This window comes from Drosophila simulans, chromosome 3R (genome assembly GCF_016746395.2).
Source record: "Drosophila simulans strain w501 chromosome 3R, Prin_Dsim_3.1, whole genome shotgun sequence".
Classification (NCBI taxonomy): Eukaryota; Metazoa; Arthropoda; class Insecta; order Diptera; family Drosophilidae; genus Drosophila; species Drosophila simulans.
The window spans coordinates 25,763,718-25,791,650 of NC_052523.2; the positions used below are offsets into that span (position 1 = coordinate 25,763,718).

The window sequence follows — 27,933 nt, forward strand, 5'->3', positions numbered from 1 at the left end:
TTCCGTCTTAGTTGTCGCTTTTTAATCTCCTTGCGTAGTTTGTATATGGTAGTTACAGTATAGTGCACTCAATATATAAATCTAGGTTTGCTGTTTGCCGTTCGCAGTTGCAGCTTAGCCTAGGATGCGTGGCAATCAATTGAGTTTAACCATCTTGCTCGGAGCTTAAGAATAATGCTTAAGGATAATGCATTTACATGTACACTTAGCCTAGACATGCTTGCACACCAATACACCGATACACGGATACAGACACAACGAGGACTCTATGAGCTATGTATGTCACTTATGCGCTACCATATTCAATATTAATAATTGCCATTTGTTTGGAATTCCCCATTCTCTGTTCCCTCCCCACCGCACCATCCATTCCGCTTTGTTTGTTTTTTGAAAACAATGAGCAACATTTCGCCATGGCTTGTTCCTACTCATCCATTAAACTGACGTCTCGCCATTGTTATTAGTTTTTCCCGCACCAGAGCCCCATTCTTCTACTCGATTTATTCGCCGACCTTGGGGGCGGGGCAATCAATCCTAATTGCACACATTAATTATTGCAAAATCGGAATCGGAGGAGCTTAGCCATCATAAGCAGACATGTAGAGTGGTACAGAAGTGGATGGGCGAGCCTTTTGAGGGATTAATTCATTAAGCTGCCGCATCTCCCAACTTTCGGCTGTCTGAAGCACAATTAAAATTCACCCTATGCATATTGCTATATTGGTTTATATGTATGTAGTTCAAAGAACGTAATGGAGGATGGGCTAGTTAGCTAGCCAACAATTGCAGTGATTATGACTTTGTACTTGGATCTCCTACGACTGGGAACTGGTCTTGAAGCCTGTTTGCCTGATTGTTCGAGTCCTTAAGTTGGTATAAATTCACATTGCACCCGTAGAATTTCAGTTGATAACGAACGAACAAGCGAGTTTCGAGTAACAGAAAGCTAGTTTTGAGCGACAGAGGAGTCAAAGTTAAGCTATGTACATGCATAGTATCTTCTTGGATTTCAGAGAGTCAGGTACTTGGACAGGTTGAAGACGTAGCTTTCAATTCAATTGCTAGACGTTTGAGACATTTACAGAACGGAACGAAACGGAACGAACATCTACATAATGGAAGATCTAAGATATGAGAGCTAACAGTTACACTAATCCCACTATGCAACTGCAACTGCAACCCCTCGTTTTGGAGGGTCGATATAGGGGGGGTTCCCTGTTGCATAGTGTTCTATCACCGATCGATAAGCTAATGAGTGGCTAGGCGAGTCTAGATTGCTATGTACACACTTCGGAGGAGGGGTCGACCTATGGGCTGGCGAAACTCAATGGACACCTCTAAGCCAATTGCAATTCGGATTGAGCTATATTGATTCGCTTGAAGGTAAAACTAACATACATACACAAATCTTTGCTGGCGAAATGATTATTACATATAGTACATATCCTTATTGAAACCTGAAGAGCTGGTTAAATAACAGTAGGCAATAAGATAAATTCAAAATCTGGCTGGCTTAGAACTGTCCAAAGTATTGCCTCTCCATCGACCACCGCTCCTGATAAACACACCTATGTATATATGGTTGAATCTTAAAGCTAAAGTCTGGGCTTGTTTCCGTGGTTCTGTTGCTGAGTTTACTTGACCGAGGAGCTGGAGGAACTCGACGCCTCCACGGGCTGGATCTCCAGTTGGGGCGTGGTCTCCACCAGGGCGAGTCCGATGCTCTCGCTCTCACTGTCGCTGACCTCCTCGTCGTCGTCCTCCACGTCGCCCAGCGTAGTGATTTGGCTCTGGACACTCTGGCACTGCTCCAGGATGCGGTGGTGGTTCCGCATCTGCACCTGATCCTCGCTGGCATCGATGAGCGAGGGCGCCGAGGTGGTGTCCGCTCCGCCCACAGAGCTGATGATGCCATTGGGCGATCCCAGCGAGGCGTTCGAGCTGCGCAACCGTTTCATGCCCGTCATGGGCATGAAGGACACGTGGTGACCCGACGAGCTGGAGGGTCCCGGGGTCAGGGCCTTGAGACTGGGTGCCAGCGGAGTAGTGGCCCCGCTCACAGAGCCTCCTGCACTGCCACTGCCACTCAAAGTGGGCGGCACCGAGGCGATCGTCAGGGTGGACACCGAGGAAGGACGTCCTCCGACGCCCAGGTGCAGCGAACTGGCCGAGGCAGCCGCCACCGGAGGAGCACTGATGGTGACTATGGTCTTGGCCAGAGCGCTGTTCACCGCCGTGGTCGAGTTGTAGTCCCCGCGCATCTGCATCCCCGAGCTGCGGCGCCTGGAGCGGTGGTGGTGGCGGTGGAAGCTCTGGCATCTGGTGCAGGATCGCTGCGAGGACGAGGGCGTGGCCGTGCCCGAGGAGTGGTGCTGGTGGTGGGCGGACCGCGATCCGCCGCAGTTGCTGCCCCCGCTGCAGGTGCTGCAACTGCTTAGCTGCCGTCACATGAGCGTCCGGTCGATCTGGTTCACCGAGTGGTAGCCGAAGGAGGTGGAGGCGGCCACCATTGCAGCGGCCACGTGACACTGTGAGAAAAAAGGGGGCAGCAAGGAACGGAAAGCAATGATAACGTATTGAAAATAAATAAAACATATTAAATAACATTTAAGTTTAAAATGAAACAATTAAATATTGTATTAATAATAAGTAAAGTTAAGTAAGAGTGCATACACCAAGATATAGAAAAGATAAGTTTAAAGTAAACAAACAAGTGCCGAAGTAATCAGAATAAAGTTGGAAAGTAAGCGGGAAAACAAGCAACAATTGAATTCAATAAAGTTAAAAAACAATTCGGAGAGAAAGAGACAGAGACAGAGAGGGGTGAAAGAGTAGAAAGGCGAGAAAAAGCGTTTAATTAACATTTTGTTGTCTTATTTCGTTTCGAGTGTTTGCATACAATTTGCAGGCAGTGTTTCCGGAAAAGTTCGGGTGTTATTCTTTTCTTTTCTCTTTTTTCTTTTTTTTTGTGGAGTGTGGCTGTAAACAAAATTGCCGTTTCAACGCAGCAGCAGCAACAGCAAAGCAACAAAGTGAAACGACAACAACAACAATGCACAGCCAGAGCAACAATAACAACAACACCAGGTGGGTGGTGGGCGATGGGCGGTGAAAACGGAGGGGCGTCACAACAACAACAACAACAAGAACAATAACAAGAAGAGAGACGAAAACTGTTGCGGCTTTTCCTGGCAGATTTCCCCTTGATTTCAACCATTTTCCCAGGCTTTTCCTCTATTCTTTTTTTGGGTGCAGTAAAAGTCAAAGCAAAATGCATGATTGAAAACAGCAAAACAATAAAAGAGTGGGTGGAAAACTAGGAAAAGAGCAACAACAAGCAGCCAAAGCAACAACAAAAGAGCGGGAAAATGGGCAAAGAAAAGCGGTAGCTGAAATTCCAATTTCTGGTTTTCAGTTTCCATTTTTTTCTCTTTTTTTTAGGGGCTGAGAATAATAACAGTAACAACAACATTATCAAAAAACTTGTGAGTGTGCGTGTGTGTGTTTTTGGGGGAAATTCCAAGGGCTTTTCGCATCTTGCAAGTGCCTTGCTCCTAACCCGATTTCACCTTAAACCAAACCAACAAAAAACCCATCATCTTTGGTTGCCCAATTCAATTACAGGCTCACAGGCACCGCCTCCTTCTCCTCCAGGTAGCCTAAAAACTCCAAAAACCCCCGCCCATTTGTGTTCCATTTGCATTGCGTATACGCCGAGTGGTCCGTCGCCCTTCGCTGTGCGGTCGCAATTAGCTTAAATAATTGAAGAGCCTGACCGGATGGCCCGCTTAGCAGACGCCGCAGGCCAACTGGGTAATTTGCAATTTTTATAGCCCCCCGGCGATGTCGAAAATACACAAGAGCAGGGCTGTTAGATAATCACTTGAGTTAGTTTTGCAGTAGATACTTAGCTTTAAGTGGGGTTGAACCTATACCCTAATAGCTGCCACCTAATCTAGTCGATTTGATTTAGAGTATAAGTAATAAATTAAACTTATTACTTGCCTATTTACATATAAATTAATAGTTTAAATCAGTGCCTGGCCATCTGCATTTTCTTACCTTTTTCTAAATACTAATCTACTTTTTAGGACCTGCTCATAAAACCCGCTTATCTAGACTTCATTTTGCCTTGAGTATTTTTATGATAACACTTTAGTGACTCATTAGGGCTGGTCACCGAAAAAGGACCTTTCGTGCGGCTCCGCCAAAAGGTCAATGGCACCGTGCAGCTCCAAGTGGGCTGTTTCGCGCACGAACTTGTCGCGGCCACGCCCCTTTGGCTAATTTATTGCCTGGCACTCAATAAACCACTCCGGGGTCCTGGGATCCTGACTGGGCTCAAAGTTTGGCCAGAGGCTAAGCTGCGGGGGCACCCTATCCGTATCCCTGTCCCGCCTGCTTAACGGCGACCTTGTCCGCTGACAGTCACAAAATGCCCGATTGCCAGGACCTCATTTCGCGGCTGCCCCTTTGGAGCCTGGGCAGGACATTAAAAGTTACATGGCTGCCTACGAGAGTTCACACGGACTGGAGCTCGGACTTCCGCTCCAACGACTCTGTCACATAATTATAAACGTTAATTTCACGTTCACAGTCAATTAGGGATAATTGATGTTTGCGCAACATTTGTGGTAAATTACATTTTGATGTTCGTCCTGCCCGAGAAATGAGCCATTATCGAATCCACGTATTCGGGATGTATTTGTGTGTATACAGAGGGCACCCGATTATTGTTCCATTTAGTGCGCCTCAGTTCGTTTCGGTGGCATGAAATCGGTTTGATTAATCGGTTAAGCAATTTCGATTTCGAATTCAATTTGGACCGCCTCTCATAAATAGCACAAAGCCTTGGCCAATAATTGATGCAATTAGCAGCGATTATAGCAGCAGCATTTTAGCAAAAGCAGCACTGGCAGCCTGGCAAGGAGCAGAGTATATATTTATCAAGGATTGATTAAAGTACGTGCTATTTCCCTGAAGTTTTCGCTACTCGAAGGCCCCGAAACGCAGCAGCTCCGAGGATGTGGCAGTTGGCCTCCGGCTGGCCAGTGGTTTCCTCTGCAAACAGTTAGAAGCACAAATTCCTGGTTTACAAGCTGCCAAATTTATGCTAAACAGTCTCAGCTGCAAGTGTGTATGTGTGCGTGTGTGTGTGGCTCCGATTTGTGCGTGTATGTGTGGGTGGGCTCGGTATGACTGACTGGCATTTTCAATCAAAACATCTTGTTGCGCTCAAGTACACAGGGAGAAATCAACACCAACTCTTATGTGCTACATTTATTATAATCTTAAAAATCATATACAATTAAGCTGCTAGTTTCAGCAGTAGTACTTGAGTTTGTCTCGTTCCAAAATAAAAAATTTTTCTATTGACTTTGTTGTAAGATTTGTAATAAAAAGTTGGTTCGAATTTTCCAAATATTTTTGCTAAGAATATGAAATCAGTAGGACGTAAACGATACTTGACTTCATGGCATTTAAATGTCGCAATGATATGCCGCAAGTATAATAATTTTCGATATGTAAAACGATCGTTGGCTGACCTTTTGTCGATTTTTCCCCATGTGCACGCCCACCAAAGATGCCAGTCGAAATGGGATGCAAATTGGCCCTGGCGGGCAGAATGCGCTTATGTGTATGTGTGTGTGTGTGTGGGTGAGTTCATGGGCGGGCGGGAATCCTTTACGGCTCATTAGGACACCGAGTGGGCGGTCAAGGGTGGGCACAAATGTCAGGCGGCCCACAGACGACAGTCGGCGATTAATCGGCGTGTTGAGGGTGCACGTGGCAGTGTGGGCGGTGGTGGCATTAAAGTTGAATGGAACTCGTGTAAAGTTAATTTTTAAGTGTCGAAATGGGACTGGCGACTCCCAGACAGCTGCAACTTGCGGCTGACCGCAATGTGCTTGAGGTGGCACAAAGATGGCCAACAGTGGGGCAGCCAAGTGCCGGACTTTTGAGGGCGGAAATCGAGTCCTTTCGGCCAGGCACCTAACCACACATCTGCAATATCCTCATTTGACCAAAGCCATTTCCACTTGCCGTAGAGCGGGCAAATTGCGGCAGCCGGAAGTCGCCTCATTTGTCGGCCAAAGGGCAGGTCCTTCCTGAGCAAAGGATTTGTCATAAATTATACAAATCGCAGGCAGTTTGCAAGGACAAAAGTGTCGGGTACCAGCTAGGACCTGTTTGATAAGTTTACTTTAATCTTTTAAATTTGCCCTTGTACAACGGGTCGTATGCGTATTATCCTTCTCGCCATGTTTTGCTTTTTCAATTCAGGGCCAATCTCCTTGCTGCCCATTTTCCCCAGCTCGCTGGTGATTCATAGCCCTCTTTTGGTTAAATTAAAGATTTTTGATACAAGTTTCTATTAAATTAAGTGCTTTCTTGTTGATTTATATTTGGCATTTAGTGTTCTGGGCAAACGTTCTGCAGCCGACAGGCAAACTTATAAAGTGCACAAACTTTATCCTTTGACAATCAATTCGCTTTCTTGTTGTGCGAACCAGCAAGCTTTAAATCCTGTGATGTTTTATTGAAGAACTGAACCGAATGCCGGCAAATGCCTGCATTTTATTCAAGTATTATTTTAAGTAATCCCGCCCATTGAGCGGAATTAGGGAACACCAAGTTTGAATGCTTCAAGTGTCGACTCAGTCGTGCTCGAAACTTCACATCCGCGTTCTTTGAATTGGCAGTGGAGGCACTTGGCAAATAAATTGGCATGCTCTTGGGTGTAATTGATATGATGACAGACACATCGCAAAGAAAAACCCCAAATCGAAAGGAGCGGATGCGGAAAGGCATTCGCATCCGCATCCGCATCCTTATCCCTACACCCACACAGCTACACCCGCACCACCACCAAGGCCAGACACATATTGGCTGTTGATTGCTGTAAATAACGTTTTCATCAATACAATTACATGTGTGTGGTGTGTGCGAGTGTGGTGTGTGTGCGGGCTGTGTGCGCTTGTCGGCGGGCGAAAATTGAGTTGGAAATTTTTAAGTGCAAAAAATGTTTATGGTTCACTTGATAACACTTCTCAAGTATCGGTTGTGCGTGACTCCTTTGCGGATATTTCTCGCCTTCGGTGGGGAAAAGGTAGCCTCCTGACTCAGATGCTATGTCGAGAAGGTCAAGAGGCCGGCCAAGTATGTATTGATCCAAAATAATAAACAACAAACTAAAAATGTGAAACCCTTCCTTCTCGGTCATAAATCGCAGAGAAAAGACGGCCGAAACTTCACACACATTTTAGGCAATATTAAAAGACCTTTTAACTGAAACTTTTCGAATGAGCTTTTAATCTAATTAGTAGTTTAAGGCAGTCAGCAAAAAAGTTTGGCTAATCATAGTTTCAGAAGTGAAAATCATAAGAAAATATCATATAAAAATAATAATAGAAAAGCCAATCATTAAAGCAAAATGAGCTTTTCTTTCTTAAGATCCTAAGTTTTTCCACAGATTTTGTGATTTTCCACCACAAGTGTTCGTGCCTGTTAAAGCCGATCCATTCTATATTTAGGCCCTTTCATCTGCTTTCCCGAATCGCATAAACCATTTTCGCTCTGCCACAAGCGAGTATAAAAAGATCAACAAACACGTTATGAGAGAGCGGGGCTGGTGTTTCGGTTTTTCTTGTTTCGTCATTGTGTACACTGGGAAAATCTTTTGTGAGGGGCGACAGCAACAGTAACGACAACATCAACAGGAGCAGGAACATGGTGAGCAAAAACAGCAACAGGAAACGGTGACAAAAACGTTGAAAGGACATTGTGTCCTGCAAGTGTGCAAGAGTGTGTGTGTGTGTGTGAGTGTGTTTGAGTGCCCAGAGACTTTGTGGAAACTTTCGATTTTTCTTTTCTTTGTTTGTGCTCTTTTCATTTTCATTCAGCTTGTCTGCAACAACACACAAAAAAACAACATCATCAAACAGAGAGGGCTCAGGTGTTGGAGCCCAGGGACTTTTTTGCGTGGGAGGACAGCTTTGTCAGTGTCCCGGTGTGTGTGCTCGTGAGTGTGTGTGTGTGAGGGTGCAACACATTCAACAGGTGCTTGAATCAGAGTCTGTTTTCGCATCGTGTTCTTTTGCAGCAAGGTAAGCAAATCAAGAAAACATACATAACAGGGTGTTCCCGAAATCTCTAGAGTCCTTAAATCGTTTGACATTTTAAAGAATGCACATAAATGTTTTTTAATGATTATCCTAAAGCAAACTACTTGTTCGTAGCATACTTTGCAGTACCTAAAAGAGTAAAATCTCTGGAGATTTCGAGAACACACCAGAGTGAAACGGAAACAAGGACACAAACAACAATGCCATGGCCGAGTCAACAAACAGGAGTGAGTGAGACAGCGCAGCCACAGACAGAGACGGCAACAGTAACAGATGCAGATACCGAAGAACGCAGACAGGATGCTCGTGCTTATCCCCCGGCTCTTTATGTGGGTGCCGTTCAAAGGACAACAGGACACACAGACAGAGAACGGAGAAGAACGGAGAGAGTCGCAGGACACCGACACAGAGTCAGAGCTCGCTTACCTTGCCATTGACTTACGGACAAATGGAGGGCGCTAGGGGGCGTGGCTCGGCGCCTTAATCATTGTCAACTAAATCTACGCCAAACTATATGTAGGTCTGCTCGCAGGAGTTGTGTCGCACGTGCTGAATGCCGTGCAGCGAGCAGGTCGAGTAGCAGCGCCGCGTCGCGAATCTCTGCAAAATCAAGAACGCCGCCGGAATCACAATCAGCTCGATTCGCCAGACATGGCTATACCATGTATATGCTGTCTGAGGGATGGGTGTGAGATGGGGATCCGTGGGGAAACCGTAATGACTTTAATGCTGTCGTGACATGAGCTATTTTGGGACAGGCCTCCGCTTCCGAAACTGACACTTTAAGCGTTTCTGATGGGTCGCCAAATTACTTGCCGAACAGTCGAACTTGCACAATTTATTAGGCAAAAAGTTGGCAATTATAAAGTTATTCGCCATCAGATGGCTTTGAGTTTAAGGGCATGCCCTACTTCAAGATTTAGCTTTCAACTCATCACTCATACGCCACGTTGGACGGAAGATGAGACTATGTATTTTCTTAGCAAGTCTTAAAATTAATTCAGCACTCATGCTTATACTTAAGTTCCGACAAGTTCGACTGTAATGACGAAAGTAAGCCCGTGACTTTGGTGTAATTACTTAGGGATCCTATTGACAGTGGGTCCTTGGAGGACGACAATGGATCTCTCCGTCGGCAAACAGTGGGTGCAATGCTCTTACGCTTCCATTCAACCCACGGCAGCCCACTCAGGTGCAGCCAGAGTTGCCAAACATTAGAAAATTATTCATTAAAATCACGCAGAGGGTCGAGGGTCGACAGGTTGAGTGATGCGCCCCGGATGATTTATGCAGGATTGGGGGTGTGAGGATGAATCCGCTGCGGATGTTGGGAAGTTTTCATGGCTGCCTGCCATGTGTGAACGGAAGTCGCGGCCAAAATCGTGGGTGGGGGTTTGGGGGGTAAATGTCAGTTATTTTTTTGCATATTCATTAAGTTTGTAAATTAATTTCGCCGTTCGTTGAGTTTCGTTTTTGGAGCATACGAAAGTGGAGCGCTTAATTCACGAAAGCGGCCTCCATCAACCCCAAAACAGTGGATGCAACAACAAGTCAGCGGAGGAGAAAATGCGGAAAACCGCCAAGTTTCCCAATTTCCCAGACCGTAAAAACGAGGAAGAGAATCGAATCACGTCGAATCGCATCGCCTGTCGGTGGATGAGAATGACAGTGGATGGAGTGGGTCGGAGAACACTCACCTGCGACTTGGAACGCATCGTGGGCTGGTACTTGCGGCGAATCTTGCGAGGACAGCACATGCACAGCAGACGCACAAAGGCCCTGGAAGAGAAACCATTTAGTTCGGGGCCAGCTGGGTTAAGCTCGGCATTCGAAAGCCACAAAAACGCAGCCCAAATAAAAAACAGCACACAAAACGAGTACTTTCAGTGGTTTCGAGGGCACTCCACCGAAGGTAAACGGTAAATAAACATCTTCGTTCTGGCTAAAAATATATAAGCTTCCATCCCAGGAGCCAGGATAAGCTTAATCCTTGTGTATACTGTCGCACAAGATTGTTACTTAATAAATAAAATAAAATTTGAAAATAAGAAACTGCGTTTCGTGGAGCTGAATGCTTTCGCTCAAGGATAACTAAGGATCCTCACCTGCGAAAGTCCCTGCTCCAGCAGGCGTAGATCACAGGATTCATGCAGGAGTTGATCCAGCCGAGCCAGGTTACGATTGCCGAGACGATCTCCTCGTGCTCGATGCACTCGATGCAGAACCCGGACAGCAGGTTGACCACGAAGAAGGGCAGCCAGCAGATGATGAACACGCCCATCACGATGCCCAGCGTCTTGGCCGCCTTCTTCTCCTTGGCGAACTTGGCCAGTTTCCTGGACAGCGAGAAGTTCTTGCCCATGTGCCGATGGCGGGCCAGTCCGTTGTTGTGCAGAGCGGATAGCGGCTCATCATCCGGCTCCTCCGGCGTGGAGGTCGTCGTGCCGCCGCCGTGATTGTGATGATGGTGGTGCGAATGGGAGTGCGAGTGGCTCAGGGATCCACCGCCACCGCCGCCTCCTCCTCCGCCACCTCCTCCTCCGGAGACCTGGTTTTGCTGATCCCGCGTGGTGCCACCACGATGAATGCGCAATGTGAGCTGCAGCTCCCCGGAGGCCATGAGCACCTGCTTGGTTCCAATCTTGAGAGATCTCGTCTGGATGACGGCTGCCCTGTAGATGCGGCAGTAGGTGAAGACCATCACCAGCAGCGGCAGGTAGAAGGATATCGTCGACGAGAAGACCAGGTAGCCCAGGTGCTCGGTGAAGGTGCACTTGTAGGCGGGCATCTCGCCATCCCTCGCCGCCCGCCACCACACGATGGCCGGAAAGCTAATGGCACTGGAGCAGATCCAGACGGCGGCTATCAGTCCGGCCGCCCGCTTGACCGTCATCCTCATGGGATAGCTGAAAGGATCCGTGATGGCCCAGTAGCGGTCCAGTGAGATCACGCACAGATTCAGTATGGAGGCGGTGCTGAAGAGCACGTCCAGGGACCGCCAGATGTCGCACCAGTCCGTGCCGAAGAACCACGTGTTCTCCAGCACCTCGTAGAGCGCCGAGAAGGGCATGACCACCAGGCCCACCAGGCAGTCGGCCACGGCCAGGCTGGTGATGAAGTAGTTGGTGGCCGTGTGCAAGTACCGCTCCCGAATAACGGCCAGGATGACCAGGGAGTTGCCGAAAACCGTGGCGAAGGAGAACAGGAAGAGGAAGGCCAGCAGGCCCACTCTGTCGTTGGGCAGGGCCTCCAGGAACTCGGAGAGATCTGGTTCCGGCGTGGTGGTGCCGCCACCTCCTGTTGCCACCATCGCAGGACTCAAGGTGGTGCTGGTGGCGGAGGTGGTGGCGTTCAAGACGAGCTCCGTGCTCGTGGGCAGCCCATTGAAGTAGAAGTAGACATCCTCGGAGATGTTGTAGCTGCCGAAGAACGACGGCGAGGGAGAGCGGGTCTGCGTCTGATTGAGCCCATCCACCCGGAGGAGCGCCAGGAGGGGCGCGCCGGCTCCTTCCGCTCCTTCCACTTCCGGCGACGAGCCATTGTCCTCCACCATTGCAACTCAGTGCTGTGTCGCTGCAGCTGACGCGAGTCCCTGTTCCAGTTGCTGTTCCTGTGCCTGTTTCTGTTCCTGTTCCAATTTCCCCGGCAGTTGCTGCTCCTGCTGCTGCAGTCCGCGGCTGCCAGCCAAATTAATGAAGCGCATTTTCATGTCCTTCGGCAGGACTCGCCTCCGGGCTGCCAAGCTGTCGAGAAAAGAGACAGGGAGGCTGGTGAACACAATGCAATCAGGACGAACTTAAGATAAAGTGTCGGTTTTACACATTTTATGGAGCGGCAGAATTATTTTAGCCACAGTGGATTTGAGTGGTGAAAACCCTTGAACCCTTGAAAAACTATATCATAATCCCGCTATGAATGTTTTATAATTTCATCACAAAGTAAACAGCACATTTCATGTCGATATTAGTTACCCAATCGACAACCTTAAATGCAATAATATTATTATTAGTGAGCAAATTAATATGAAAACCAATTAAAGTTGTTTTGAGTTTCGGGAAAGCGATATTGTGGATGCGCAAACTCTGGCATAAAATGATGTAGCCTTTTGGAGCAAGTTCTAATTTTTATACTTAATCAAGTTTGGATTCTTTTGACAAAAGTTTTCGTCGGTCTAATGAAGCTATTGTAATTGAATCGCTGGCGGGGCGGGCTATAAATTTCATTCAATTAAAATGTTGACTTTCGCATCCACAGGTAACCGAGTTAAGCAAATTTCCCGCGCACAAAAGCTAAACAAACACATTAATTAGAGGATTTTTTGGGCTGCCGCCGCCTGGTCGGAAATCTGCAGGAGGAGGAGCTCACCAGCTTTCAGCTGCTCTCCTGCGCCCAAAAGGTACGCAAAATTGGCAAGCAGACACGCCAGCTGGAGGAGAGGTCCTGGCGCAGGAGAAGTGTAGTGGGGAGTGGAGGTCCTTCGGAGGCGAGTGCCACACAAATAAACAAATTAAATTACATTTGGAGTGCCGGGCTTGTTGGCAGGAAGTGAAGCGTGCGACCACCAGGACTTGAACTCCAGTTACCGGGCAGGATGACTAAGTGGATGCTGCCTTTGTCAGCGGCTTTTGACAGAGGAAGTCAACAACTGTGCGCCGCATTATTCAAGAGTCCTGGCTCCTGTCGCCGCGAGTTGATTGCTAAGCCCCGTGCCTAATGTAAACAGCTGGCGTTGGCGTCTCCATCCAGGATTTCTATTGCACCAAAGTCCTGCATTGCCACTCAGATGCTTCCATTTAAGCAGAAGAAATTTCGGGTTGGCTTAATCGAATCGAAGACGAGCTCAGTGGATTGGGAATAGCTGGCTGCTCTGCTTTGAATGCAAACCAATCAATGAAATAGTCGGAGACATTGCTTCAACTTCTCTTTTGAATTTAAGACTCCACTCGAGATTTTAATATTTATTAGGTGTACATCCTTCGAAACCCTTTCCCTGCTGACGTTGCATGATTACGTGTGAAATTGCTTGCTAATTGGCTTACCCTTACAGCCTAAATTGGACCCTTAAAATGGGCTTAATTCGCAAATTTGTGATCCTTTCAGGAGGTCCATATCATTTGTTACTTAGTTACGTTTGTGCCGTTTCTCCGATTATCACCTGTCATCGCCAGGCGTGGAGCTGTGGTGGCTGTAGTCTGCAGCCAATCGAGCGGAGAAGGACGAAGGACTCAGGACTCGTGGCTCCTGCCGCAACATCCTGGTTGCTCATTTCCGGGTCGCGTATGCCATAAATTCAGCTGCCTGCTGCCTTATGTTGGCTTATCTGGAAGTCCTGCCCCTCGGTAAACGGGGTCCAGAACAGAAACAGGAGCAGAAACCGAACCTGATCCAAGTCTGACACGTTTATGGTTTATGTTTTCCTTGGCCACATGGCAGCCACCGCTGAAATTGCTGAAACGTCGGAGGCAGCGTCTTTTCGCTGTTTTTTGTTCGGCAGCTTAGCACAATTTCCTGGCACATTTCTCACTCGTCCTGGCTAAAAAAGCAAACATTTTTTTCACTTACTCGCTCCGCCTGATGAGGCTGTTGATGTGCAGTAAGTCAAAATGCGAGCGAGGGCTCAGGAAGTTGGCATAAAACAGGGCAACCGAACGAAAGACACGAAAATATGTGTGCACTGGGCAAACAAATCTACAAACGTATTCTGCACTGGAAAAGACGGGCTTAAATGTCGAAATTTGGCCAAAAGTCATTTCACTCATTTCCTATTCACAAATAGTCATTTTTTTTCCAAAAACATTGGAAATAATGGTCCAAATACGTATTGCCATACCTCGTTGAGCTCGTAATTGAATTCCCAATCGATTGGGATTCTAATTTGAAGATTTTAATTTTTCGGATTTTTTTTCAAATTTTAATGATGTTACCCCTTATAAAAAATGCGAAATTTGACCCAAAAAATATTTTTTCAAAATCCTCCAAAAAGCGATACTAATCGTTAGCATAGGTAATGAGCTTTAAAAAACAGTCATTCTTTTAGCTGTGCGATTGTTTTTGGCCAAGTTATGTTCGAAATATCGTAATTTGCCAAAGTTTTTTTCCCAGTGTAGAAGAAATTCATATGAACAAGTGGGCTGTGGCCTGCAGCTCTCTGCGATTTTCTCATATTTTTTTTGCGTCTGGGCCGAGAAATTTAATTGAGGCAACCTTTAAGGTTGTTGGTGAAAGTAAAAGCTGGGCAAAGCTGGCCGAAAGCCAAGTCTGGCCTCTATGCAAAATGCTTTCGGCCAGGCCAGCAATTTGTATATGTGTGAAAAACCTTTTGACCCTTTTCAGTTAGCTGCTTGCTGTGTGCGTGCGTGGAAAAGCTGGAAAAGGCAGCGGGGTGGAAATGGTTAAGTCATTGAATGGCCTCATGAAAGTTAAGCAAACGCCCGTGCCGCATTTATATGCGGGTATACCGAAAATGGCCAGCGAGAGATTTTCCGGGAAAAGCGGTCGGAAAATCGTGCCCAGCATGCATGCGAGAATCCAGTTAGTTGTTTATTTCGCCAAAAATGTCATGCAGTACAGAGTATTTCAATTTCGATGGCCCACAAAATGAATTCCCTGCAATGGCATTCCGTCTAAACCATCGAATTGGATTCGGAAATTCGGACCCACTGCAGCAACGAATCACGCCAAATCACAACATAAAATTCTAGATCCTCGTGGCAAAATGTTTGGCATGTATCTCGGCCGCTGTGACAGCTGCAATAACAGTCTTTGAATTTAAATCGAAGTCAAGGAAACCGAATGGGCGATTCCCGTTCGCCAGACATCCAATAGAGTGCCAGCCGCCGGCCATTTGTTCAATTTTTATGCGAGCCGTAATTACATGAAGCGATTTTCCATGTCCCATTGTTGCCTATTGAATTATTAAAACTTCCGAGACGAGTCGATGTGTTTATTGAAATTGCCTGCCAAGTTGGAACCTAAGAACTGGCTGGGGAAATGGAAAAAACGGAAAAGCGGGAAAGCGGGCGAGTCTGCCACTACATACCGTCCAACTTCTTGGCCTCGAACTTGGGCAAATTGAATTTTCGTGCGAGTCGGCAACTTTTTGTTTGGCTCAAATTTCACTTACTTTAACTTTTTGATAATTTTAATAAAATGGAAAATGTGCGAGGGCTTTAATTTGCTCGGAACTCCACACCTCCATCCTTAAATATTTATGCGTGTTTTTACTGCAACAAATTTATAAAAAAAACAGACAGTTGAGCACTGAGTACAATGTGTCCTGCACCTTCGATGGTCGTAAGTTCCTGGATGTGCCAGCTCCGTGAAGTAGGCAACACAATTTTTATGGCCTGACGAGGCACTCCGCTGATGTCAAGTGTAATGCCCAGCCTGAGTGCCACGCCCCCTCGGAAAGGAGGCCTAATGCCAGAATTTATTAGTGGAGCTGCCATTGTTGTCCCCGTCGATAAGGACATGTGCAAGTAGGTGGGATTGGGATCCTGTCCCGACATCCATTAATTTCGTGCACTATCGCTGAATTGGAATCGCATGGCGGATAGACGAGCAAAGCCGCCGTGACATTGAACAACCTTTTCCTTTTCGCAGCCTTCGTATTCAAATTAACTGGATGGAATAGACTACTATCTCCGGGCCCAAAGTATCAGTATCGGTGGCACCCACTCAGCCGCTCAGTGGCGATAAATCGCCGCCTAAAATCTTCAAAATTGCTCCCCGAGCGATTTTTTTGGCGCTTTTGGGGCTTCGCTCCATTTTTTTTTTCAGGTAAACCAAGCGAAACAAAGTGAAGCGTTCGAGTGGCTCCCCACCGGGGTCCAAATCTTTGACAATCTTAATGCGAATCCAAGTCAAACACACGCACTCTGGGGGAAAAGCCCTGTTTTTCCGACTAACCCGAGCGAGGCGAGGCACTAAAACGACGGTAAATACGGCGAGTTAAGGACTAAGGACTCAGTCAGCCAGTCAGTCAGTCAGTCAGTTGGGTTCCGTTTTGGTTGGGTCCACAAATGAAATTTAATCACGCGCGTGGCGAAAACGCTTCGCCATTCAGAGCGGCGATGTTTGCTTTATTTTCGGCTTTGCAACTTGTGTGCCCCCGACCGATTTGATAATGCCTTCTATATCCCGGCTTCTGGTCCCTGTTCCCTGGCTCCTGGCCTCCAGATCCCAGATCCCTCGGTGCCGGGCTGCTTAATTATGTCACAAATATTTACACCGGTGGCAGAGTGTCATGGCACGCGAGGAATCTAGCCGGGGCAAACAGAAATCAAACGAAACAACGGGCAGGCGGGGGGTCCTTTGTTTTTCGGATATACTTTATACTATATATACATTTTGTTCGCTATTCGGGGCAATCAAGGACGAATAAGGATGGCGGCGTGGTGGGCACGAAAGTGGATTCCGTGATAATGGCTGGCATTAATTTGTGGCTCGCACAGACAGCTCGTGAGACGGAATCGACAGCCCAAACTCCGGCTGTCAGGATTGGCACCCGAAACGGAAGCGGCAGCAGAGAAACACGCAAATTATCCTTCTCGTTCTGCACTCGAAAAATGGCAAAAATGAAAATAAAATTAATTATAAAATATGGAAAAGTGTATGCAAATTCTAAGTTAAGAATTTGAGCAGGCTTTTCCTAATGGTACACCCATGCGTATAAGTAATGTGAATTGATCACCCATTTAGGGGCCGGACAACTTGGCGTATACGTAATATGCAGCCTAAGTCTGAATTCACTAAACATTTAGCATTAAAAAACGCTTGGCAATCGAATTTCAAACAACTCTATTTCATTACCTTACGATTCTTCCTTCCAGTGTGTGCGCCCCCTTCGCTTGCGAGCTGCTATTGTTGCGGAAATACCTTTGGCATGTTAAAAGTTATTGCCGACTGTGGCACACTCACACATGCTCCCCGGCAGAAAGACACATTTAACGCGCTTGTCACGCAATGAATAATGATTGGACAGGACGACAACCGGCAAGGACAACAACCAGGACAGCGGCAACGACAACGACAACGACAACTACAGCGAACTCTTCGCCAAACAACAAGGTGAATGACAACGGCAATGCTCAGGACATTCAGGATATTCGGGCTGTAGGCGCCGATACACTTACACCAACGTCTGCCTGCTGTCAGTGAGCCAATCGAGCATCGGGCATTACTTTAAGTGGCATATTGCTCATGCGACATGTGGTCCCCCGACCAGAGATGTCAGCATCTTGCCATCCTTTTGCTCCCCGGTGTGTCGTGATTAATAATTAACTATTGTCACAAATTGGATGTGGGTCAGGACTCGGGGATGTGACTGTGCACAGGGAGAAATCTTATAGGTACACCTAAATCAAGGTTAGGCTTTAAGCACATTCGAATCAATCTTTCAATCCTAAGAACTACCAAGTTTATTAAACGTTACTATGTCATGCTGATGCTCCACAAAGTGGCATCTGTTTTGATTTGCGAAACAAGCCCCCTTGATGACCAATTTCGCTGAAAGTTTTTCCCGTGCGGCTTCCGCCTTTTGTCCGTCCTTGTCGTGGCAAATCAAGTTACCAACCAAGCGGTCATGTTGGCTACCACACGGAATGTCCTGACAACCGTGACAGTCGCGGAATGCACAGCAAGCCGGGGAAATTCTGCTGAAAACGAGCCCTGACGTCATCCGGAAAAGCGGAGAGACGGAAAAACGCCAACTAATCCAAATCTCGTGAGCTGTCGTGCTGAGCACACATGAGCGAATCATTTGACCAAATATTTGCATAATTCGAAATCAATACCCCCAGCCACGACCTGAGTTTTCGAGTTCATCGCATACGGATTATGATTAATTTGTTGCAGTCGTCAGATGAAATGTGTACGGCTTTCAGTGTTTATTCCCCCTGCTCTCGCATTCCGTTTGCCACTGTGCAATATTTTCCCCGGAAATGCCAAATGGGGCCCGTAAACTAACGAGCTCCAGCTCTAAAACTACAGAGCTCCTTGACTTTTGCCGCCCCACCGACCAGCCCTACTCCCAGGATATAGGTTCACTTTCATTTCATCGTCTCAGGACGCACGCACGCACTCGTTTGATTGAGGACCCAAAGGACATATTTAAAGTTAGTTTTTGATGAGTTGGCATGAGTTTTATTAGCGGCGCCCAAAGTTTCCCTTTGACGCAGCTCTTCACATGCCGAATGAGGCAGCTCGATGAGCATCGGGCTCCTAAAGGCCATGGGGCACTGAATTAAAAATGTATCACATCGCAGGCTAACTGCGAATCCGGCAAACTGGCGGGGGTGGCTTCCTCTAATGGGTTTTGCATAATTTTCGGGGCAATGAATTCCAGTCACATGACCGCTGACATATATGTTTCGGCGCTGCCTGATATGATAACAACTCAAAGAATTCCGACGGCGGATCCTTGGCTTCAAACATGAGCAAATTACAAATCGTCTGCACACGCCGTCCGCATCCCCAATAATGAAACCCAATCCTCATCGGAGTTACCATCGGTGCTGCGGATTTGGCTCGGAAAAGTGGCCTAATTTGGCTAATTAGAGGGAAAATGGCTGGAACTGCTCTTGCGAGGCATAAGGCTATAGAAAGTCCTTTTAAGTCCTTTTATATTTGTATACCATAGCTTATGCTGTTAAATAGTAGATGTATTAATGCCAAGAACTAAATAGTTTTTATTGAATATTGGCAGCTTATCATAATTTTCTCCGCTTATGATTGCCTATATAGTATCCAATTTTCCCGCCAAAAGTTCCCAAATGGCCTCGGCACGTGTGACTGTGAAACAATTTGAGTTGCAGGATAATTTCGATATAATAACAAGATGCCAGAAGTCACGTCGTGGGTGGGTGTGGGACTCCGCCAGGACGAGTGGAAGCGAATTCATCAGCGCTCCTGTCAAAGTCGAACTGAAATATTGACTGCCGGATGGCAGATAAGGACGAAAGCGGAGGCGGCAAAGACAAAGGACACAAGGAGTTGCCTCGGGCGGATGAATATAGCAAGACAATGACACTGGGACTACATTACTTTTCTTTTGCCCGCCTTTCCCCTGGAATATCACCCCTCCAATATCTAATACACTTCCCCACTTATCAACTGCTCCTAATGGCCACGCAAAACGGCCACTTATAGTTTTATTACTGCCTCGTATCCATTTTGATTTGCTGGCTGTCGTGAGAAAACAATTTTCTACGAATAATTTGCCAGCCATATCTGTGGGGGCTTTTGCGATGGTATATCAATTTTGTGCTGCTATGTACTGGGAAAAATATTTCATTATTGATAGAAAGGAAAAGTTAAGAACTTATGACTTCACAAATAAATGGTAGACATTCACTAACTTTTGATAAGTAATTTTGGTTTTGGGTATAGATAGGCAACTTTTTCAAGGATTTATTTGAGCAAAGGAAAGCCATATTTTCTTTCCAGTGCTGCCGCTCTAACATGATTTACACAATAAGTGTCATGCAAGTCCTGTGGCCAGCGAGCACGCAGGTCCTGTCGGCACATAATGCACTCGGTCGGACTTGGCCATAGTTTACCATTTCGCCAGACAGCCGGAGGCCTTGGCCATTTTGCTGGCAATCCCTGGGCCGAGGGCTTATCGTAGCTGTGACTGTGCCACTTTCTGTTGCTCTGGTTGCAGCTTAATCGGGGCATCTTGGCCCAGCGTTGGAAGTGCATGTGGGCAGGCTTGGAGTGACATTCTAATCAAGTGCACATTAGCATGCTGCCATAGAAGTGCTGCGAAGTGGGCTAAGATCCGCGGCAGTCATGCAACAGCACACGCCACACTTTCCTGCAGCTGATTAGATTTGCCATGCTGCCGCGCGGAGCGCAGATTTTATGGCTAATTAGGTCGCGAAATTAACATTAAATGCCAATCTGCGCGGCACGGAAGTTGAGAAAGTTGCGAAAGTCGGAGGAAGGATGTGCAAGGATATGGCACACACCACCGCATGTGTCCACGTGTGTGAGTGTGTTTGTGTGCGATATGTGTGGCTTGCGGATGCCTGACATTTGCTAACTATGGCAGACAAGTTAAGACCGCGCTTCGCAGCGGCGAGGTGGCTGCGAAAAACTCATTTCGACATAATTAGTTGAGCGAAGCACCTGACCCCCTGCCAAAAATATACACCCCCACCAACCACCCCCCACCCGGGCAGCTCGCTTTTCAGCATTTCCCATTTCGTTCGGCGGCGAAATAAAATGAAAATTGCTCGCAGTCACCGGCAATATTCCTTAGCCATCTCGTTTTCTGCCAACTCAGGCAGTTTATTAAGGCGAAAATAATAAAAAAATAACGAAAAAACGAAAAAAGAAGAGCGGCAGGCCAACAGAAAGTCCGGGTATTAAATGCCAACTGAGCAAACTCGGCACAAAAAGCGAGCCAAAAACCAAACAAAAAGGTGAAAATTAGAAATATAAATAAGCATGTATATTTATGGCGCTACAAGCCAGGGAAAACAAAACAAAATCTGCTTCGCTCAGCTATTTGCAATCATGAGAAATATTATTTTAATTTTGGTGTAATAATTTGCAAGCGAACATCATTTTCATAAGCCCCCACCCACCCAGCAACCCCCACTTGGCCCCCTTGCGCGAAAAGAGGCCAAATGCGAGATGTCTATCCTTGGCATGGCACGAAAATGAATTTAAATACCTGAACGTGGCTCGTGCCCACGTCGACCAAGAGCCACCCCACCACCCCACCACCCAACCATCTAACCACCCCCTCTCCCGGTTTTCCACCTCGTAATGCTGCCAGGAAAACACGCATCTACGCTCATCCAAACTCATCAGGGAGAGCCAAGCGACTGGGGGACAGGACCTCCGCTCCGCTCCACTCCGCTCCAGCCCCATCCTTTCATCCTGCGGCTGCCACCGGCGAATTGTCATTCAAATCTGTCGCATCGCCCACGGCGCCTACTGGGTGAGCGGTGGGCGTGGCAGGGGGTGGGCGTGTCAAGCACGCAGTTTACTGCAAATTTTATTTGTTGCTGTAATTTTGAGCGTTTTGCGCTTAGCGGCCGCCAGAATCTGAACTTACACCGAGAGAAAAAATGGCACAAATCACTTAACAGCTTTTAAAAATGTTTCCTAGCTTAGTTAACGTATATTTTCAGTTTAATAATATAAACTATTGCAAGTCAAAAATCTTAGAGCTTAAAATGAGTTGCATTTTAATATCATCTTGTTAGCCATTATTTTTCGCTGTGTTTTTGCCACCCTGCCTTGGCCGCCTTTGTGTGTGTGCGTGCTGAATCCGTGTGCCTTGGGTTTGTGTGTGTGTGTGCGTGCCATTCATTATTTTCAATTTTTCAATTCAGAAAGTTTCCATTGCCCGTTTCTGGCTGTTGTAAAGTGTTTCGTCCCTAGCGGAGCCAATTTTCGTAAATTTTTGCAATTTATTACGATTTTCGTTTAATTTCGTTGTCGCCGCGCGTCCCACCCTGGGGCAAAAAAAAAAAAGAATCCGCTGAACCGCCCACCAGTCGCCTTTTTCCATGTGGCATTTCAAATTTGTGGCATAATTTCCAGGGCGAAGCAAGAAAAAATGGTGGCACTGCGGTGTGTGGGTGGACTCGATGGTTGGATTGGCAAGAAACAGGCCACTCCATCGATTATTGCCTGTTAATTCTTCTCGTTGGCTGGGTGTTGAAAAGTTTGCCCAGTGAGTCGCCGAGAAGAAAAGTCAATTAGACCAATTGAACTGGCGCGCCAGAAATTGCAGGGCTCCAGTTCGTGGAAATCGAAAAGTTTTGGCGCCCCCGAATATTCGAGCGAGCGGACAATTGTAAGTGACAGCACGTGTTGGGAATTAGCTAAGTAAATGAGGGGGCTCACAGATCCTGCCAGGAATGAAAATGAACAGCCGAGTCCTTGGGGACCTTGCCTACGAGCCGGCAAAATAATGGAAAGCCATTTGATGGCTGAGAGGGCTCGCAGTTCCATTGAACCGAGCTTACAAGGAGCAGCAACTAGCCTTCGTTCTTCATTAGCACCACACTGATGTACGATTATTTGCGGGATCACATGCCCATATCGGAGTGGAAAATGTCTCGTTTTTCCTGGCTTACCTTGAGGCCTCTCTCCAGGCGACATGCCATCAATTTCCCAGGCCTCAATCCTTTTTGGCCAAGTGCCCAAGTCGTCCAGCTGCTACATTAATCATCCCCCAGTGGCCACTAGCAAAAAAACAAAGAAAACTCGACCGCAACAACAGCTCTCTCACTCACACATTTGCTTTTGGCCAGGTGGGTTTCGGGCCCGAACTGCTGGCCTGTCATAAGTTATTAACAAAACGACCCTTTAGCCCACATACGCCAAAGCAATTCGTAAAGTGCCATCACAGGCTTACTCACGCCCCCACACACACACTCGCATCGATAGATACACAGATACACACCGCACGCACACCAGCGCACGGAGTGCAATTCAAGACAATACTTTAAAACCGTCGAACAAGAGGCTAAATACACAGAGAGGCGGGAAAGAGCAATGGCTTTAATTCCAACTTAAAGATGCCCAAAAGTATGCAAGACTATTTTATGCCTTAAAAAGCTCTGTGGATTAATTCCAGGATTTGGTGCCTTCCTTAAATAATAGTAGTATCTTATTGAGTAGTAGGTTAGCTGACAATATAATTTGCAAGTTCTGCAACAACCAACTCCCATTTTCGTTCACTGCACTGATTGGACAAACAAGCGTCGGTAGCATTTTGCAGATTTTGTGTGGAATTTCAAGCACGTTGCATTCTGTTACATTTTCTTCTTCGGCCGAAAAGGGGGCGAAGGATTGGGGGCGGGGCCCAGCTGGATGGATGGATGGCCGTATAGGGGGGCGGGGTGCATCCGAAATTATGACCACTCGGACCCAATTTACTGGCAGTGTGCCAAGGCCGCAGACGTCGCTCCCTGTGGCGGCTGACAGCTTATTGGAATTCGGAATTTGGAATTTTCATTAGTGTTACAAGTGCGCCGCCATTGAGACGGGCGGCCAAGTCGCCAAGCCAACGAAGTCACTGAAAAAAGCGGTGACCTTTGCGGACCCACTGCTCACGCATGGGGCGGGGTCACCAGTGGACACACGGACATATGTACGTACAGACACATGTGTGTGCAAGTGAAACATCCCAACAAGCTCAAGATAAATGTGCTGCGGGCAGTGCAAAAGTTTCGCATGTTTGGCATTGCAAGCTTTCAGGGGCGTTTCCAACAGCATTCATCCTTGCAAGGATCCGCTTCCAAATGCGGTTAAAAAGGACATAAGGACACGCCTAAAAGCTGTGCGTACTTTAATTGAGCCCTTGAATTAGCTTCTATTGTTCACGAGCTCCTTTTTAAAGTTCATACAAGTATGTAACAAGATTAGAAACATGCCATTTAAAAAGTTAGAATCATTTTCAAGTATAATTAATATTTAAAAATTTTTCATAATTCCATCAACTTGGATTTTCGCCGTTTCGGTGGCCAGCCAACTTTGGAGTGGCGCTAGTGTGTAAAACTATTTAAGTGCCACGCCCACTACTCGTGCGTCTCCCCCCGAAAAACAATGTTGCAAATTGCCGCCCGCTTTGTTGCTGTTGCGGTAATTGCACTTGCTGGTTTATTACCCACACAGCCATAAAATGTAATGCACATGATGTAAGTGCTTAAATATGGCAGAGGCTCCGCCGATGCGTAGCCCCCAAAAATTTTGACTGCTGTCAATGTCGGTAAGCGTTGCACATAGTATGCTTATAAGTATATAAGGAAGGGGTAGATCGTAGCCCCCATTCCATCCCCACCCCACTTCATCCGGAACCACCAAATGCCAAATTATTCCACCTGACATTATTCCGTCGACGTTTATCGGGGATTTTTGGTTTCGCCAGCACTAAGCAAACAGAACTGAAAGCGGATTTGTGTGTGTTTGTGCTGCGTTGTGCATACATTGTTGTCCTTCGTCCTTTGTGTCCTGTGTCATTGTTTGCATGTGTGGTGTCGAAGTAAAAACGAAACAATCAAGGAATGCGGCACAAATAAATCGCCATGCCTCTGCATTTGACGCACCGAAATATCCTTAATGGCGGAGGGGAAAAGCCTCAGGCATTTCTTGCTACTACAGTGGAGCTTCTGTTTACGAAGTTATTAAAGTAAGACCTCGAAGGATATATAAATAAGTTGCAATGACAAGTTACAAACTAGACAAGGTGAGTCTAGATTTTTCCATAGTTCGGATTCAAAGCTTTAAGGTTTTTCAATTTAGGCTGTCCAGACAGGATAATATGCAAAACTTAAGGACAAGCCTATTTTCACAACACCTTAATTGCTTTGCAGAGAATTCAATTAAGTTGCAGCTGCAGAAGCTCATCTGTGGCCCAGCAAGGATACGAGGATTGGGCAGACCTTAGGTTTGATTTGCAACACTGGGTACATGTGAGTGTGGCACTTCCGCTGTGGCAAATGGATTTCCTTTGTGTTATCGAAAGCATTTTTAGCCCACAACACACACACGCGCCCATAAACATCCAATTCACAAACTATTTCAATTACAAAGAGGAGGAAACTGGGCTGCTACAAGTGCGTAGCGTACCTGTGTGCGTTTCCTTGGGGAAATGCGGGGAAAAGGGCTTTTCTATTTCCGCTGCCAGCAACGCACAAGTGCCGTTAAATTCACGCGGCTTTCCACTGCAGCGGTAATAAATGTAGGACTACAAATTGTGCTGTATTCTCTTAAATTAATTTATATTTAATAAATATTTGCCAAACAAATGGATTTGACTTGCAAAGCTGACACATAGAAATGCATCAGTGATTCCGGAGCAAATAGAATGCAGTTCAATCGATGGCTGATCCACCGCAAAGTGTCTACAGGCAAATATGTGCCGAATAAATATATTGATCTGCCAAACCACCGGATATTCGAATTGCAGAATGCGAAGCCTAAAACTTGGCTGCAGGCTGCTATTATTGTGGCCGCAGCTGTGCACACAGGACTGTGAGCTAGGACCTGTTCTGCTCAGCTCCTCGGCGCTGAAATATTTATATGCAAATAAATAGTTTAGCGAGCTATCAACTACACATGTGTGCGTGTCCGTGTGCCATTGTCATTATGCGTAGTGTACACATATCAGGGGCGGTGCTCGTCGGGGGGCGTGTCATAAACAACACACACACACACATATACATGGCTAACAGATTGTTAGAGAGGGAATCCTTCGAGCTCGGCGTACTATTACCCATTAATGGTGTGCGGCGTTTAATTGCTAATCTATTAGTGCCAGGACAGGACCTCGAGGTGCTGGGGCTAAGACCCCGGATATTAGAGAGAATCATATCCGTATGAGGTCAGGTCAAGAATGGGTGGAGCGGGCAAGGCGACTTAATTGCCAGGAATGCGTCTTAATTATAAAATCAATGGGCAAACAAAGGCAGCTGGAATTTGCACAAGAATGAGCCGCCTAATTAACCAGAATGTCTGCTTGGGCTCGATGGAATTCACTTTTATGTCAGCTTTTTGTGATGTGGTATGCCGATACATGTATGTACATACATGTGTTATGGGTTTGTTGCGCCTTAATCGACCGTAATGTAATTAAATGCCGGGCCCAAAGAGCCAATCAAAACAAACCCAAACTATGGCCAGACACCAGAGCGGCGAATGAGAAAAACAAAAGACTTTTCGAATAGAATTTGCATCGGCAAAAAAATGTGTGTATATTTGTGTACGCCAACATAGTGACGCTGTTGACTTTCATTACCTTGCGCAAATAGAGGGAAAGTCATTAAAAATTTTAATGAAGAAAGTTTTTTCCTTTGTTTCCCGTTGTCGCCGTCATCATCGTCCGTCGTCTTCGGCGCCGCCTCAACTTGATATTTAAATTTTGTTTTTTGCCAGCACTTCGCCGCTTTATTGTTAACAACAATCGTGCCATCCGCATTCGCATCCTCATAAACGGCATGATTTATTGGGGCGATAAAGCGATTAAATTAAAATTGATTTATATGGCAGGAGCGGCGAGGACAACTAGCAGACGGATGCCTCTTGTGTCCTGATTATGTTGGCCCGCTTTCCCGCTTTTCCGTTTTTCCAAGCGAGACAAACCGAAGTAAAAACTTACTAATTTATGCAAAGCAGGCGGACTGCTTGAGGAACTGCCCCGGGACAACATGGCGTATGATTAACCTAAATGTTCGGCCCTGATTCCCCCCTGCTTTACATTTAAATTGCCAAACTAAAAAAATACAGCGCCCGTGGCTTGAATTACTTCCCGCTGCGAAAAAGGTCCTGTCTGCACATCCTCGTGTATCTTGTGTGTTCTTTTCCGGCTTGTTTGTGCTGGCAAAAAGGACAGCCACGCAACTAATTTGTTCGGCACAAATAAAGAGCCAAATAAATAGAGGAAAATTGACGAACTTTTACCCGAACCAGCTTTGATTTCGACCATGTTTATTGGATTCCGAGCCCGAGTTTTATTCGTCCTGCCGCCTAAACTCCTCTGACTCCCTCAGCTGCCCCAGCAGCAGTTGCACAGGATTTGGGCCGATGATGATGGCCCAATCCACACTCACCGTCGGATGCAGTTCCTCCTGCCTCCACTCGCTCTCTCTATCGATGCCGCAGCTGCACGTCCTGTTGCCGTTGCCCCGTGGCGATGTCCTTCGAAAATTCCGGTGCCTTATTTTTCCTGTTTGTGTTCCTTATATTTTGCTGTCGCCCGGACGGCTGTTGTGGTTCTTGCACTGACGTTGCGGTCCAAATTGAATTTCACTTGGAAAATATACGAGCATGATTAATCACTTAACGAAGCCAGGACACTCTGGCCGCACACCCAGCCAGGACCAAGGATATCCAACCCGCACTAGCCGTTCCCGACTGCCGACAAGAAGGACCGCATTGCGTTAACTCGTTTGGTTTGCTGCAGCTGATTCGATTTGCCAGATTCCGGTCGACCATTAGCTTTTAAGTGTCTTCTTTCGAAAATGTTTCAACTCTCGATTTATTATTTATTAATTTTGCCAATGTTTGAACTTTTGATTTACTATTTATTCATTATTGCAAGTACTTTCATATATTTTAAAGACTCTAGTTCTGAGTATTCTATTATTAAAGGAGTAATTTAGAGATTATTCACTGAGATATTTTGATTATTACATAAAATATACGTTTTTGAATATTTTTCTTAGTTTCAATTTGAATTTTATTTTAAACCTATTTGTTAGTTAGTTTGAGTAATTTAATCAACGACAAACGAAGTTTTAAAATATAAAGTAATCTAAAATTTTTAAAGCTTTTGTTTTTAAATTTAATCACCTATGTGAAGAAGTTAAAGAAATGAAACCATATTTCTCGAAATAAAGAATCACCAAAAAAAAGTTAATATATATTTCATTTATGTACCATTTGAGAATTCATTAATATGAGTAATTTTTTCGTACAGCACTTTTTGATGCAATCACTTCGCGATTATTTGGCGACACCGTGTTCATTCACTCATTCATTCACTCGCTGAGTTCGCTCGCGAATTTCATTCACAAAAATTTCGAATTTGGGCAGTTGGCGGAGCAGAGTCCAGCGCGACCAGGACGCCACTGAAAACGACTGAAGGCGCCCGAAATCGGAGGAAGAACGCGGCCAGGACCTGCCGCGAAGGCTCACAGCACGGGAGTGACGAGGACGCTCGGCCGCGGACTTCGGTTCGGCCTGCGTGGAGTGACGAGCTGGCAGGATAACACACGAGGACGATGATGGCAGCTCTGCCTGCAAGAAGCTACCATTGACGGTTCGCTGGGAGGCAGCAGCAGCC

At 46.4% G+C, this 27,933-nt stretch overlaps 1 protein-coding gene across 1 annotated transcript; it reads right to left on the reverse strand.

Moving 5' to 3' along the window:
• On the reverse strand, positions 1–27,828 carry LOC6730068 (dopamine receptor 2). The gene is given in 5 exon segments (XM_016174415.3): positions 1–2,528; positions 9,824–9,905; positions 10,232–11,869; positions 26,699–27,227; positions 27,528–27,828. Coding segments are annotated over 3 exon segments (2,424 nt in total). The 5' UTR covers positions 11,680–11,869; positions 26,699–27,227; positions 27,528–27,828; the 3' UTR covers positions 1–1,634.
• Positions 27,829–27,933: the final 105 nt, after the last annotated feature.